Source organism: Protopterus annectens, chromosome 8.part0, assembly GCF_019279795.1.
Source record: "Protopterus annectens isolate FY-2018-M chromosome 8.part0, PAN1.0, whole genome shotgun sequence".
In the NCBI taxonomy this organism is placed as follows: domain Eukaryota; kingdom Metazoa; phylum Chordata; order Ceratodontiformes; family Protopteridae; genus Protopterus; species Protopterus annectens.
In genome coordinates this window covers 696105343-696121920 of record NC_056741.1, presented here as the reverse complement: position 1 = coordinate 696121920, position 16578 = coordinate 696105343, and the positions used below count along the sequence as shown (strand labels likewise).

The following is a 16578-nucleotide window of genomic DNA, read 5'->3' as shown; positions in this document are numbered from 1 at the left end:
TTTTTGTGTATATAGTCATTATATATGTATATGGGTTTATATTAGAAGATCAACTTTTCAGAAAGCTGAACTTCATATGGGGGCAACCATATGATCAACTTTCCGAAAAGTTGAAAGGTACAAATAAAACCCACAAAAAAAACTCCACACCCCCTGCAAATTTTATGTACCAACTATTAATACATTTTAGGATGAAGAACAAAAACAACCGATCTGAAGTAGTTAACTTCATTTGATCAGCAACCTGTGGGTTTTGGATCCGATACGGATCCGAGCCAGCAGCATACCAAGCAAAAGATCTGAGCTCCAAGCTCCTCCCCCCTACCCATACTACACTGCAACCGCCTTCCAATCCCCAGATCTCATTTGCCGCTGCTTTGCCAGCACGGGATTTTTGAGCTCCAGGCAAGTTTGTCAGGGTTTTTCGAAAATTTTGGTCTGTGTGTGCCCCTTTTGATATTTCTAGTAGTAATTATTAGTTTATCCCTCACTACGGGTTTCCATCATTGCTAGTTATTATTTTTTTGTAGTTTGAAAGTTGTTAACTTTCTGTTAGTGTAGGCCTCCCTTCCCACCCATAGAGTGTGTGTGTGTGTGTGTGTGTGTGTGTGTGTGTGTGTGTGTGTGTGTGTGTGTGTGTGTGTGTGTGTGTGTGTGTGTGTGTGTGTTCCCTTAATATGTCGGAAAGTCAGAAAGTGACTTTCTCTAAGTGCACAGAGTGTGGCCACAAGCTGTCACCAGCCGACGGTCACACTCTGTGTGTAGTTGGGGTGTCCCATTTGTCATCCGGCTGCAAAATCTGTGCGGCCTACAACCCGCGAGCCCTGCGGGATCGCAGGAACAAGTTAATTTTGGTGGGTTTTTTACCCGCAGAATCAACTTCTGCCTCTTCTACTGCTTCTTCACCAGCCACAGCTGTGGCTGTCCAGCCTTCAGGCCCTTCTTCCCTGTCCGGGACTCACCCTCCCACCTTACCACAGGGAGAGAGAGAGAGACCAAGAAAGAGAGAATAAAAGAAAAACACAGGGAGACAGACAGACATTGAGAGAAAGAAAAAGATAAAGATAGAGAGAAGGGCCACCAGCGGCAGGCCGAGTTGGATCCAACAGCCCCTCCCACTAAGGCGATTTTGTCTCCTGTTAAAGTTACCAGGCCATCCTTTCCTCAGCTCCGTTCACCACGTTTTTCTTTGGAGCCGGAGGAGGAGGCTAGACCACCCTCGAGGTAGTCTTCGTGTCAGCTCTCCCGGCCAGTGTCGTTGGCGTCCACTAGATCGACTCAGAGCATTTCTGAAGCAGACATGGATCAGATGATGTGAAGGTTTCTACAAACTCAACTGCAGATGGGGGTGTTGCTGGCTCCCCCCCCCTTCCGGTGCGGGGAGTTCGGCTCTGAGTTTCGCTCCTATAGCTCCTTCTCTGATCCACCATCAGATATCGGAGTCTATGGATCTGAGGAGCCCCGGAGTCAGGGGGTCGGCACCGATGGTACCTTCGGCCTCAACGCCGGCCATGCCCTTGAGTCTGTCAGATCCGCTTTCGGACTTGAGCTCTCAGAGCCAAGAGTTGGACGTCTGATCCGAGGGGATGAGTGTGTCATTGGCTCCGTTGTGGTCAGGGCATACTGTCCCTTTGGGTCCGGCCGTTCCAGCTTTGGCACCGATCCCTTTGGATCCGAGGGTCTTGGCTACCCTCACCACCAGTTTCAGGGAGGCCGGTTCTCCCTCGGCATTCATCGTTGTGGAGAGGGTTCTCTCTGAAGGATCAAGACCCCTCACTCTGTCCTCTGGGTCCTTCCCTGCTTCCTCGCATCTGGGCTTGTCTTCCATCATCCAGTCCCCCCAGGGACAGCCTGTGTCTATTGCCCCCCCAGCCAGTTCCCTTGGAGGAACACAAAACCATTTGTGAGCCCTCACTGGAGAGTCCACCCGAGGAGGTCCCTCACAAATGCCAGTGTAGAAGGAGGCATTTGGACTCCCCCGAGTCCCTCACTGAGGATACCAACTTGGAGAAAGGGGACGTTTCCCCCAAATCACCCCCCAAAGACATCTCCGTATGAAACATTATGGAAGTCCTTCGCTGGGGGGGGGGGGTCCACCCAGAAACCTTCCTCTGATGAGTTGGTATTCCTGGAGGCGTTTGACACAGGCAAATCTACCTCTTGGGTGTCCCCCCCCACCGGGTGGACCTTATCACTACCAGAGCTTGGAAGGAACCGGACACTGTGGAGCCAATACCCAAAAGGCCCGAGAAAATATTGAGCCCACCGGCAGATAGAGCTTCTTGGAACAAAGGTTCCCCGGTTGATGCCATGGTGGTGGTGGCGGCAGCCACAAAAAAGGAACTCGCCCAAGAAAGTTCCTCGGTCCACCCCCCAGACAAGGAGTCCAGGGCTATGGACCATCTTGGAAAGCGGACTTTTGCTTCAGCTACCTTTACTATAAGCGCGCTGAATTTCTTGATCCACGTAATTCAACTGCAGCGGGACCTCGTGAAAAAGTACACTGAGTCTCCCCAGGAGTCCATGTCGGCTGAGGATAAACGGACTTTCTCGGCTCGTATGGCCACTCTCAAGTCTGTGTCCAATACACGTTTACTCTCTCATGCCACCGAGGGACACACTAGGGCTAGCGGGTCCAGCATCGCCTTAAGGCATCGCACCTGGCTCCGTCTTTGCGATTTCTCAGAACCCTTCAAGATGTCCTTCAGTAACGCACCCTTTGACGGTTCAACCCTGTTCGGGAAGACTGTCCACGATACACTTGTTCAGAGCGAGAAAGATGGGAAAATGCTGTCAGACATCAGGATCTGCTTCTCTAACCCTCAAAGGTCCTTTTCCAGGAACCAGCAAGAGCAAAAGAAGCTGTGGTTCCAGAAAAACTCAGCAGTCCGGGAACACTCCTTATCAATTCAGGGCCCTACCCTTCGGTCTCGACCACAGCCCCCAGGGTGTTCACTAAGGTCATGGCAGTTGTAAGGCCCACCTGAGACTTCAGGGCATTCAGGTCTTCCCATACCTGGACGACTGGCTCCTCACCGCCCCCACCAGGCATCTACTCTTACTAGCCAGAGATTTCTTTCTCTGGATATCACCTCGGCTAGGGATTACCATAAATCTCAGGAAGTCTTCCCTTCAACCTGTTCAAGTATTAGACTTCATAGGGGTGAGAATAGATTCTCTTCAGGCCAGGGCATTCTTAACCCCAGACAGACTACACAGCCTGGCACTTGATGTGTTAACGCTTCTGCAGTCCCCTGCACCCCCTGCAGAATTAGTCCTGAGAGCCTTAATGTCCATGGCAGCAGCTATCAACCTGATCCCTTGTGCTCGTCTGCATATGAGAATTCTACAGTGGAAGTTGCAAGTTCAGTGGTCGATTCTTCATCAACCACTAGATATTCCGATCCCTCTGAGCAGTGTGTGCAGAAATTCTCACGTGGTGGCTCCAATCCCGGAATTTGCAGGAGGGACGTCCCTTTGTTGCACCCCAACCCCAAGCCACGGTGACCATGGATGCCTCCGGCCTAGGGTGGGGGGGGCACTGTTTGTGCAGGACTGTTCAAAGCACGTGGACCAAAAGCGAGACCGTTCTGCATATAAATGTTCTAGAGATGAGAGTGGTCCTTTTAGGGTTGCAGGCCCTTCATGCTTATCTTCCTCTGGGAACTATTGCTATCCAGTCGGACAATATGTCTGTGGTCGGGTATTTCAACAAACAGGGGGGAACCAAGTTTTATCCCCTTTGTCAAGAAGCCATGAGAGTCTGGGAATGGGCAATCTCCACCAACCGCTTTCTGATAGCAATGCACATTCTGGGTCGGTCCAACATCTTGGTGGACAAATTGAGCAGAACTATCTTTTCTCCCTACAAGTGGTCTCTGAACCTTTATGTAGCGGAACAGATCTTCCTCAAGTGGGGTCAGCCTTGCTGCGATCTCTTCGGATCGCCATCCAACGCGAAGTGCAGCGAGTCTTTCGCTCTAATCCCCCTGACAGGGGAAGCCCCCAGAGATGCTCTTGTTCATGCTTGGCACCTGGTCTTCTTTCTGCGTATCCCCCACTCCCGCTCAACAGAAAGCTCACCCGTTGGGGAGAAGATTGATCCTCATAGCCCCATTCTGACCTCGTCAGGTCTGGTTCCCTGCCTATGGTCTCATCTCATAGCTCCACCTTGGATCCCATTCCAGATCTGATTCGTCATCCCACGGGAATGCTTCCTCCGAATCTGGACAGCCTGAAGCTCACAGCTTGGCTGCTCCAGTTCCACTAGTTGCTAGGACTCCCGGTATCTCTTCTCCTGTTAAATCTGTCTTGGTTGCGGCACATAAATCCTCTAGCAGGAAAATTTACTGTAGCAAATGGAGACGCTTCTCCATTTGGGCTTCACAGAGAAATTTAGATCCTTTTACCGCTCCGATCCTAGCGGTATTAGACTTTTTGTCTCGTATCTTCCAGCGAGGAACCAGCTCGAGGAACCAGCTCTTCCACAGTGAAGGTCCAGCTGGCAGCTTTTCTCATTTCCATGTAGGGGACAATTTAGGCTCTCTCATTGCTGCCAAAATTTGTAAGACCTTTTTGAAATGCACTTTTCTTCTGAGACCTCCTATTAAGAATCCGTCCCTGCCGTGGGATCTGACTGCGGTTCTTCAGGCCTTAGTTACGCCTCCTTTCGAGCCCTCAGCATCAGTTGACTTAAAATTCTTGTCATGGAAGACTGCTTTTCTGGTACTTCAGTCAGGAGAGTGTCGGAGCTTCAGGCTCTTTGTATGAAACCCCCCCATATCTTGTGTTTCATAATGACAGGGTGTCTCTCAGGACTAATCCATCTTTTCTCCCTAAAGTTGCTTCTGAGACGAGCATTAATCAATCTATTAATTTGCCTGTCTTTTTCCCTAATTTTCAGAACAAAGGGGAATAGAAACTTCATTTGCTGGATGTTCACAGGCAGTTACATTTTTTATTTGCACAGGATGGCAATCTTTCGTAAATCTGATCAACTTTTTGTTTCCTTTGCTAAGCCTTTTTTAGGGAAACCCGTTTCAAAGGTGACTCTTTCTAGGTGAATTTCCCTATCTACCCTACAAGCAAACCGAGAGCTTGGCTTACCAGAACCAGTAGTTCATGCTCATTCTACATGTTCTATGGCAACGTCTGCAGCATTCTGGTCTAGAGTTTCCCTGGGTGACATTTGCTCAGCGGCTACCTGGGCATCCTCTCACACCTTTATTACTCATTATAAACTGGATTTGGTGTCTAGAGGAAGGGCTTCCTTTGGCTCTGCAGTGCTCCGGAATATCCTTCCTTAAGGGCCTCCCAAGATTTTGGGTAGTTGGGGACTCTGTCCCACAGGTTGCTGATCAAATGAAGTTAACTACTTCAGATAAAGAAGTTATGTACTCACCATAACATTCCATCTGAGTAGGTAAACTTCATTTGTTAGCAACCGTCTCTCCCTCCTTCCCCCTTACCTTGGCATTTCTTTTCGCTGAGCTCGATGTAAGGAGTTTACAAGCTAGAGGTTTGTCCTTGGTTCAGGGGTCTCAGGTTAGTTTGTTGGCGTCACGTGTGGAGTGGCAAACCCAATCGGAGGATTGGAAGGAGGTTGCAGTGTAGTATGGGTAGGGAGGAGGAGCTTGGAGCTCGGATCTTTTGCTTGGTATGCTGCCGGCTCAGATCCGTATCGGATCCGAAACCCACAGGTTGCTGACAAATGAAGTTTACCTACTCAGATGGAACGTTATGGTGAGTACATAACTTCTTTTTATTGAAAATGCAGAATATCATGCTTCGGATGTTATTAGTTCTGCTTTAAAGTAGAATTATTTATTAATACAATGCTGTTTTACACTAGCTGGTCTTAGTTACTCCTTTTTTGTAAACTGTAAACCCATAGCTACAACTTTCTAAAATATGAGTTAAAAAAGTAAGTAATAACACTTAGGAGCAACCCAACACAAAATAAAGTCTCCGGCATCAATTAAATACCAATTGTCTGACAGAAACGTTAAAGCATCCAAGAATAGTCAGTTCTTGATAAAACCAAGTGTATTTTATTTAAGCATATGATAAGTAAGCGCTTTCGCCAAAAGGCTTCTTCAAACCATTAGCAAACAGATATTCAAACCTTTAACTGTCTTTTATATATAATGAATGGTTAATTGAATAATTAGAATCAATAACATCATCAAAAACATTTTTCAAAAAATTAAAGTCAAAGGCCAAGTAATACAGGCATATACTAAAGCATACAGAAAAATACATAACATTTTCCGTATATAAAAAACTTGATACTATATCAAGTATTAAAAATACACCCAAATAAGAACATATATATATAATTATGAACTTTGATAAAGCCTTAGTATAAATAAGTAAAAATAAAATCCTAACACTAAGAATGATTAAAAACAGGCAGTATAAGAATGGTTAAAAGCAGGCAGTATATAAAATTCTGACAATCTCCTGTTTTTCAAAACAGGCTTAAGTGGAATTTTATCATTCAAACCTGGACTAGCATGTGCATTAAATCTAATGATCCATTTAAGCTCTATTCTTTCCGTATAATTTTTAATATCTCCCCCTCTGGAACTGGGGTTATTCACCTGGAGAACCATAAATTTAAAGGTATGCTTGGTGTCTGTTTCAAGAACATGTTTAGATAAAGCATTAGTACTGGATTGAATGCGTATTTGATAAAGATTTTATCTTATTCTGTCCTTGAACCTTCTATCAGTTTTACCTACATAGAAAGCAGGGCTGCAAGTACACAATGCAAGATAGACTACGTGTTCAGTGTTGCAAGTAGCAACAACCTCAAACTGGAAACATTTAGATGTAACTGGATGAACGAACGTATGGTTATAAATGTAAGAGCAAAAATTGCATTTATTACATGGAAACGTACCATTTCTGTACAAGTCATTATTAGAAACTTCCATCATGTTAGGATAACATAGCATTTTATGCACATTCTTATTATTCTTAAATGTAAACTGTGGATTCTCACCAACTATATCTTTAATTAGGGGGTCAACAGTCAGGATCTTCCAATGTTTGTAAATTATTTCTCTAACATCATTAAAATCGTGTGTAAAACATAGAACATTTCTGTGCAACTTTGACTTCTTTATTATTTGTTCTTCCAAAGTTGTGACAACTGGAGTACATATTTCTACCATAATCAGAAAAATATGGGGAAGCTCTGTCACTCCTATATTGTTCTATACTTTGATAGCAGTCAGATAAATTTCATAGACCCTTAGATAAAGATATAACTGAATTGTTGAACAAGGATCTATCATTCATACCCACTACCAATAGTGACCTGACGGACATTATTTTAGACACTAAGTTGTTTGCCCGCAATGAACAATTGAAATTACTGTTTAATAATGAAGATACTAATTCTGAAGCTCACGCTTTTCAAAACCAAGTACATCCATTCCCATTTATCACCCTTTACTAGATGCATTTAGTAAAATGGTTGAGGAAGATGTTTATAACCTATGTAACTATTCCCATGAATACAAGAAAGGTAAGTTAACATACAGACAGAGATCAGCATTGAGAAGACTGAGAAATGACAAAAATATCATCAGGCCAGCCGACAAAGGCGGGCCTGTAGTAGTGATGGACATGGCTGGATATAATTGCTTCATGTATGAAATGCTTGATGAGAGGAAGTTTTATATGCCTATTCTTTTGGGAGATGTCCACAATCGTGTTATAAAGGTTTATGATATCTTAGGGGATTTAAAGAAAAGTGAAATTATTAGTGTCGAGATGTTTAATTTTTTTCTGGGTTGAGAATCCATTAATACCTGTTATTCAAGGTCTACCAAAGATACGTAAGGACCCAACCCGCCCACCGATACCAAAGATACATAAGGACCCAACCCGCCCACCGATGAGACCGATAGTTGCTGGTAGGGGTTGGGTCACCGAACCTATTTCGGTTTATATTGAAAACATTTTAAGACCTATAGTTGTTGAGAATTCATTTATTCTTAAAGACACAAAACAGTTTTTGTTAGACCTCTATGTTAAAATGGATTCAATAGAAGATACCCTTCCCTATTTTCTAGTGACTTTAGATGTTAAGTCACTGTTTACGGTTATCCCCAATAAAGAAGGCATTGGAAATATTCACAAATACCTCACATAGTATACTGACTTTACATCTACTAAAGTAGATTTATGTTCACTTCTTGAAATAGTATTGGAAGATAATATTTTGTATTCAATAATGATATGTTCATCCAGAAAGATGGCGTAGCTATGGGCACGTCTTGTGCCAATAGCTACGCCAACTTGGTGATGGCTATGTGGGAAAGGGAATATTTATTCCCATTACATAGATTTCTGAAATTTGTGGTCTTCTACAAACATTTTGTAGATCTTTTTCTTTTGTGGACATGCAGCAAAAATTAATTGTGCATTTTTTTTCAATGAAATCAATTCACTTACAGACTATTTAAAATTTACAATGGATGAGTCCATTCATAAGATCAATTTCTTGGATGTTTATATAGAGAAACTGAATAATGGTAAACTCAACAATGGTGTGTATAGGAAACCCTGTTATAGGAGCATGCACCCGAAATTTGTCTTTAATAACATCATTAAAGGACAAGCCATTAGAGCCTCAAGGTTGAATCCAACTCGAGGGATATGAGAATTAATTAATAGACCTTAAAGGGAGACTGTTGGCCAGATCATATAATATACGTGAAATATCTGACTGCTATCAGAGTATAGAACAATATAGGAGTGACAGAGCTTACCCATATTTTTCTGATTATGGTAGAAATATGTACTCCAGTTGTCATAACTTTGGAAGAACAAATAATAAAGAAGTGAAAGGTGCACAGAAATGTTCTATGTTTTACACACATGATTTTAATGATGTTGGAGAAATAATTTACAAACATTGCAAGGTCCTGACTGTTGACCCCCTAATTAAAGATATAATTGGTGAGAATCCACAGTTTACATTTAAGAATAAGAATAATTTGCATAGAATTCTGTGTTATCCTAACATGATGGAAGTTTCTAGTAATGACTTATACAGAAATGGTACGTTTCCATGTAATAATTGCAATTTTTGCTCTTACATTTATAACCATAATATGTTTGTTCATTAAGTTACATCTAAATGTTTCCAGTTTGAGGTTGTTGCTACTTGCAACACTGAACACGTAGACTATCTTGCATTGTGTACTTGCTGCCCTGCCTTCTATGTAGGTAAAACTGATGGAAGGTTCAGGGACAGAATAAGAGAACATCTTTATCAAATACGCATTCAGTTCAGTACTAATGCTTTATCTAAACATGTTCTTGAAACAGACACCAAGCATACCTTTAAATTTATGGTTCTCCAGGTGAAAAATCCCAGTTCCAGAGGGGGAGATATTAGAAATTATACGGAAAGAATAGAGATTAAATGGATCATTAGATTTAAGGCACATGTTAGTCCAGGTTTTAATGATACAATTCCACTTAAGCCTGTTTTGAAAAACAGGAGATTAATTGTCAGAATTTTATATACTGCCTGCTTTTAACCATTCTTAGTGTTAGGATTGTATTTTTACTTATTTATACTAAGGCTTTATCAAAGTTCATAATTATATATATATATATATATATATATATATATACATATATATATATATATATATATATATACATATATATGTTCTTATTTGGGTGTATTTTTAATACTTGATATAGTATCAATTTTTTTATATATGGAAAATGTCATGTATTTTTCTGTATGCTTTAGTATATGCCTGTATTACTTGGCCTTTGACTTTAAATTTTTGAAAAAATTTTTTTTGATGATGTTATTGATTCTAATTATTCAATTAACCATTCATTATATATAAGACAGTTAAAGGTTTGAATATCTGTTTACTAATGGTTTGAAGAAGCCTTTTGGCGAAAGTGCTTACCTGTCTTATATGCTTAAATAAAATACACTTGGTTTATCAAGAACGGACTATTCTTGGATGCTTTAACATTTATGTCACACAATTGGTATTTAATTGATGCTGGAGACTTTATTTCGTGTTTGGTTGCTCCTAAGCATTATTACTTACTTTTTAAACTCATTACTTGTGACTGGCTTTGGAGCATTTATCCCTTGGTGGTTTGCTCTCTATTTTTGTTGTACATTTCTAAAATATGAACCTACATTTCAGCTGAATGTTTGAGCTGTTAATTTTGCACATATGTGTAACTGTCATACAGGAGATAATCCACAGTGTACACATTTATCTTTAAGGTGGCAGCTCTTAGCCCAGTATGAGACTCCTATGTAACTCGTATTGAATTTTAAAAGGTATAAGTGAAACAACAAAATAAACAGCTGTGCTCTGAAAACTGCATATGTTAATATGTGTGTGTGTAGACACATGTACATAACATAAATATAGGTGTGTGTATGTGTAAAATTATTATCATTTTTAATCTTACGAGTCAACTGACTAAAGGTGTGAGTAAGCAATGCTGGTATTTTAATTTTGCAACCAAGGTATATACCGTATTGATCTTGGGATGTTATGCTCAAAGAATGACATAACATATTTATTTCCTTCCTTCCCTGGAAGGAGAGAGAGTCTCACACTTGGTGGATATTAAAGTCCTGTCTGCAAACTCTGAGTTTGTATTATGGTGAATCCATGCTGCACATCACGTCACACATTTGACCTTCTGAAAAAAGTGTAAATAGACAGAATCACATTTGTGTAGGTAAGGTCATTAGAAATGCACTAATGATTAATTACATACCTAACCTAAAAAATTATAATATACTTAAATGAAGACAGTAAAGCTTTACACATGTCATTTTAAAAATATGAATGCTGCCAAAAATAAAGATGACTTTGAAATGCAGTTTCTTTTTGAAACATTCAGACCTTTATAATTCCCATGCAAAACTCCTCTTGTAAATCGTTGAAGAATTCAAATGCTAGCTTTCAAATTAATTGTGAGTACTCAATGTAACTAAGGTTGGTGTCACAGATTCAGGTTAAGGGGTCTGATAAAGTTCCTAATAATTTAGCTCAGAACTAAAGCGCTTATGTTTTTTTATGAAGTTTTAATGGTTGTTTCATTTGGAAAATTGTACAAATGTGTTTTGTAACACTTCTTCTTTTGTGGGGCATTATTTGTGAAGACTTCTCTGCGTATTGTGGATTGGTTTGGTTTGGAATTTTGGTCTACAGATTCAGGTTATATCCTGAATGAAGCCCAGATTCAGGTTATATCCTGAATGAAGCTCATCTTGTACCTTTTTGTGCTTTGCAAGATGGCAGACAGATTTACATGCCTAGTAACAGCGGCTTAGTGTTTTTTTGTTTTATCCTTTTAGATGCATCATCTTTTTGATGAAATCCCATTTGAAGTATACTGTATCTGGAGACATCAGACTGGTAGAGGAGGTTCAGGGAAGAGGAACTGAAGTGGTGGTGGGTGGCGGAGGCCTGATTATAAAAGGAGACCAGAAAAAGGTGTAGTTTGATGTGTGTACTTGTATGTACATATGTACATATATTCATATTTGACTGCATAATTTTTCTCATCTGATCATAAATCATTGAAAACAAATCTTGTAATGATAGGAATTACAAGGCAGTTTGAAAGATTAGTCTAAAACATTATTTGTACCTTGACTTGAGAATGCCCAAACTAATATTGTATCACTATCTCTAGAAGTTTGTGTAGAGTGTTTTCTCTTTTCCTTTACTTGTGTGACAGTGGAGTTAGCATAGTTTAAGTAAAAGTAAAAAAAAAAAAAATATTGAAGTAGTGTTTGATTTATATGAAATTTTCTATAAAATTTGATTCAGTGAAATGTGTTTTAAGAGATTTTTCAGTGAATTGTGATTAGATGAAAGTCATAAAGTTATGTAAATATGTGTTTGTTATTGCATTTAGAACTCGGCTAGAAAATTGATTTCTTCAGTATTCCCTTTCTTATTTAGAAATATCAAGAAATATCTGTCACCTTCTTCAAGGATGAAGTGATGCAGTTAGTCAAGTGTATTCCTTGTTTTTTTCTATTTCTCTTTATTTTGAAAGCTTAGCTTCATACTTTGAATTCCGTGGAGCAGGATGTCACTACCTGAGCTCCCACATTTGGAATTTAGAGTGCTGGTGTGTACTGTGTTTAGTGTAGTAGCTACCAGTTTTGTCACTCCTTTTCTATGTCAGGTGCCCTGTGCCGCAAATTTAAGTGAAATCTGCCCTGTGCTGCAAATTTAAGTGAAATCTGAAGAGTATCTGTGCTAACTCTGTACATCAAATTTGGTTTCTAGGTGTTATTTTGTAACCAGTGACAATTTACATCAGATGTAGTTTTGTACTACTGGCTTACTTTATCTGTTATATATAGTAAACAGAAATTTGCTAATGAGCATGAAACTCTCCTCTGAATGTCCAGAAGACTAATATAGACCATAAAAATAATTTGGTTGGAATTATTGTTGTACAACTTTGTTAATCCTTGACTGACAAGAATGAGGAGTCATAAATGCAAGAATTTATGAACAGGCATATTTTCTCTTTCATAGTTTTGTATGCTTGCCTAATGAATAAAGTGTTGACTTGTCCAACCAGATTTGTAAATATTTTCCTGATAAAGGATTGTGAAGTTGGAATGAATTTAGAGTATTAAGTCTGAAATCATACAGACTGACTCTTGTGAGTACTCAGAGGACGTTGGATTCTGCATATCATCTGTATGCTCACAAGAGTTTTTTTTCCAAGTACTTGCAGTTTCCTCCTGCCTCCCAAAGAAATGTAGTGGGCAGTTGAATGAATCTCAGTTGTCCCTAACTATGCATGCTGTGCATGTGTGATATGCAAGAAGGGCCTAGCTACCTACTTCTGTTCCCTACTGATCTGGTAAACTCTGCAGATGATGGTGGCTGCTCATGGTGTTGGATGCAACCAACAATCATAATAATTATGGCTGGCTGGATATAGAGAATTGGAATGTGATAAAACACATTTTTTGTAGGGGATGTAACTCTTGTACCCCCAGTCTTTGTGCTGTCTTCAAGGCTTCACAAACTTGGAGAAAAGAGAATAAATGCATTTCCCTTTTCTCCACATTTGTGACCTCAGAGGTGACATATATAGAAAGGTCATAGGATCATAGGAGATTTACTAGGCTAATGGCTCTGGGGCCCTTACAAGCCTAGCCAAGTGTTTATCCCCAGAAAAGAAACTACAGTCAACACCTGTCACCCCTGTCAATGAGTGACACATGTGGAACCCTGAAACAAAGTTATGGCTGCCCATCCACTCATCAAGGTTGCGCTTGAAGAGGGTCAACAACATACTTTGATTTGTTTGGAGAGTTTATTCCAGAGACTGGGCAGCCTGTGGGAGACAAACCTGTCTCTCCAGTAAGTTTTGTTAATGTCACATATTAGATTTAAGCCTTTCGATTGGGTACTACGCAAGGAGTTAGACTTATGGATATGGAGCGTTTCTAGAAGACCAGGATCTGCAGTTGCCTTGTTGGCACAGCACGGGTCACCTCTGAGCAATCTGCATGATACAGAGTAGAGTGATTGTGAATTGAGCCTTTCCACACAGGACAGGTGTTGGGAGGCCATGGATTATCTTTGTGAAGTGTTTCTGTGGCCTTCCCAGTTGGTGCAGGTGTTTGGAGAGGTACATACCAAATGGGGCGTTGTACTTAATTATTGGCCTAATGAGGGAGGAGTACAGAGAGCTAATAAGCTCCTTTTTTCTGGATGCAGTCCCTCTACTTATGAGATGAACCAAGTAAAAGGCTTTTGTGACCACTGCCACTACATTGTGGTCAAATGTGAGATTGTTGTCAACTTGTGTACCCAGGTCTCTCACCACAGGTTGTGTGCTTAGGGGGTTGACAGTAGTGTGGTAATCAGTAAGGGCTATGCTTTTGCTAAATTATATGATATTACATGTTTTACCATTTAACTTATGGCCATGCCTTTGGCACCACTCATTTGTTGCTGTGAGACCCTCTTTAAGTATGTTAACATCATTTGGGGAGTCGGTGACATCACACAACTTAGTTGTCCGCAAACCTGGTCAGCCACAGGCCTTTTGTTTTTGCCTGGACCTTGAGAAGTTGATGCCAAACAATAGGGGTTCCAGATCAGATCCGTGGGGGGGGACACCACTAGTGACAGGCCTGCTATCAGAGGTAGTGGCACGTGTTTTGACTTTGTGGGTCCTATCAGTGAGCCAGTTGGCAAACCACCTGATGAGATAGGGATTTACACCAAGTTCTGTTAGCTTTTCGATGATGCCCAAGTGGGGGATTTTGTCAGAGGTTCAAGCCATGTCAAGGTAAGCTGTGTGTACTGACTTTCCCTCATCCAGTGCCTTGGTGACAGTCTCAAAAAAGTCAACGGGTTCAACAAGCAAGAGCTGCCCTTGACTAATCCAAACTGGGTGGGGTCAAGTGCTTGGAGATTAAGCTAGCTAGAACAATAGGAATGCAAAAACACTTTAAAGTTAAATGTATTACGTAATGTATATCTTTTAGGGCAAATTGAAAAAAGGTCTGGTGTATAGTAAACTGCTGCCCAAGTGGATTAACTGGAGAATGCACCTGGTAGATCAGTAAGTATTAGTTTGGTGAAACAAACTATCCAGCATAAAATATCGTTGTTTTGAGTGTTGCTAATTATATAATAAAATCTCTGTTTAGACCACTGGTACCAGTGCTTAGTGAATAACCATTATTTGTGCCATGTATGGACATGTTTTATTGGTAGCTTATGAAGAGAAATACTGTTAAATGCTTATTGATCACGCTTAATTTTTTTTTATGTTTCTACACTTCTAGTGTTTTCCAGTTGCTTCATTCCAGGAGTGATTCACTGCACCATGACTAAACTGACAGAGTGGCTTGTTGGGCTGACACTAATTGGAACTGTATGGGCTGCTCTCACCTTTGATCTCCTAGGACTCGATCTTTCAAAGCAGTATTATGAGGTCATCTGGCCCTTTCCAGTCTACCTACTGGTGTGTTTTGGTTGCTATTCCCTTGCAGTTGTTGGTTATCGTGTAGCTACTTTCAATAACTGTGAAGCTGCTGCAGAGGAACTAAAGGACCAAATTAAGGAAGCGAAAAGTGATCTAGCGAGAAAGGGATTCAAATTTTGAGCAGAAGCAGAGTATCTTTTCTCATATGAGCTTTACAAACTATGGACCAATGACAGTGGTGATTCGTTGATGTGTTTAGCATTACTGTCAGCTGCAGTAATACATTGGTAGGCTGTAGGTCTTGGTCATATAAAGAGAGCATGCCTAAAAATGACATGCTTCAGACTGGTAAGCTCTAATAATGCCATGAACTTTGACTTAGACCTGGAAGTGAAGCCAATGAAGGCAATATACTTTGTTTACATGATGTTTTAGACTGCATTTGGCACTTTAGTAAAATATGAATGGAATTGGGTGAGGTCTGTTAACCAAGGGACAAGTGACTTTTTTTGATTTGGAAAAAACAATAGATGACTGTTATGTGTGATCAAGACTAGAGGCATTTCCACTTTATCTCTGTGTAGGAATTTTGAGCTGCTGTTCAAATAATGGCACTAGAGTATAATTGGAAATTGGTTTTAGTTATAGAAGACATCCTGTACTCCAGTTCCCTGCAGGATTGCGTTCCAGACAGATTTGAATACAATTTAAATAAACCTTCCCACCTTTGTTACTTTGGTTCTTCTTAATTAATAAATGCCTTCCACAAGTCACAAATGTGCCTTTTTTTTTTTTTTTTTTTTTTGTTGGACAAAATGAGTGTAGTAAAACAATACTGACAGTTTCCATCTCTACTCAGTGTCCTGAAATTATATTAATTGGTTACAAAATGACAAATTAAACAAAGGACATGGCTAAAGCACGTATCTGTTAGGCCTGCAGGACTTAACTTTTTTTTTTTTTTTAATTTACTAAGACACAAAAAAGGAACACTGTAGCCGAAAGTGCAGCCAGCGTCTAGGCTGCCATTGATGTACATGTACTTTATTTTCTATGTATGATGCCAGCATAAAATCCCTGTATTTGAAATTTTTTTAATATTTAAAGATAGATGAATATCCAAAAATAAAGGAAGACCACCACGAAATAAAACATAAACCGAATTTAATGGAAATGTAAAAACAAGCACTTTCACGTGTAATAAAACATGCTTCCTCAGGTTTTAGTAACAATAAATATCTATAGGTATATATACGTATCAAGCTTAAACCTCATAGGTTAATAGGTTGATTGAATTGATTGATTGATTAATAAGAACAAATGAGTAGCTTAATGATTCAAAGCTGCTCCCTAAAAATCAGAACATTCTCCATAAAATTACAACACTGAATCACTTCTGAAACAGTAACTAATATTACTAAAAGCATCATGCTATATATTAAAACAAAACAAAATTCACAATTACTATAAATATATATTTTAAGTAACCAGGAAGCAAAAACATGAATTATGAAAAAATAATAAATAAAAACTTATATACATAATCAAGTAATCAAAAATAAAAATACATCTCAAAAAATGACATAT

General features: G+C 40.0%; 1 protein-coding gene across 3 annotated transcripts in view; it reads left to right on the top strand.

The window, feature by feature from the left end:
* Positions 1-15764, top strand: part of DPM3 (dolichyl-phosphate mannosyltransferase subunit 3, regulatory) — a 65950-nt gene extending 50186 nt beyond the window's left edge. For 2 of the 3 annotated variants that reach the window (XM_044080143.1, XM_044080144.1), the window contains exon 2: positions 14852-15764. In XM_044080143.1, the coding sequence (XP_043936078.1) occupies positions 14893-15171 (279 nt within the window). In that variant the 5' untranslated portion in view covers positions 14852-14892 and the 3' untranslated portion in view covers positions 15172-15764. Of the gene's footprint in view, positions 1-11490; positions 11511-14851 lie in introns of those variants that run through there. The other variant, XM_044080145.1, reaches the window with a different exon arrangement.
* Positions 15765-16578: the final 814 nt, after the last annotated feature.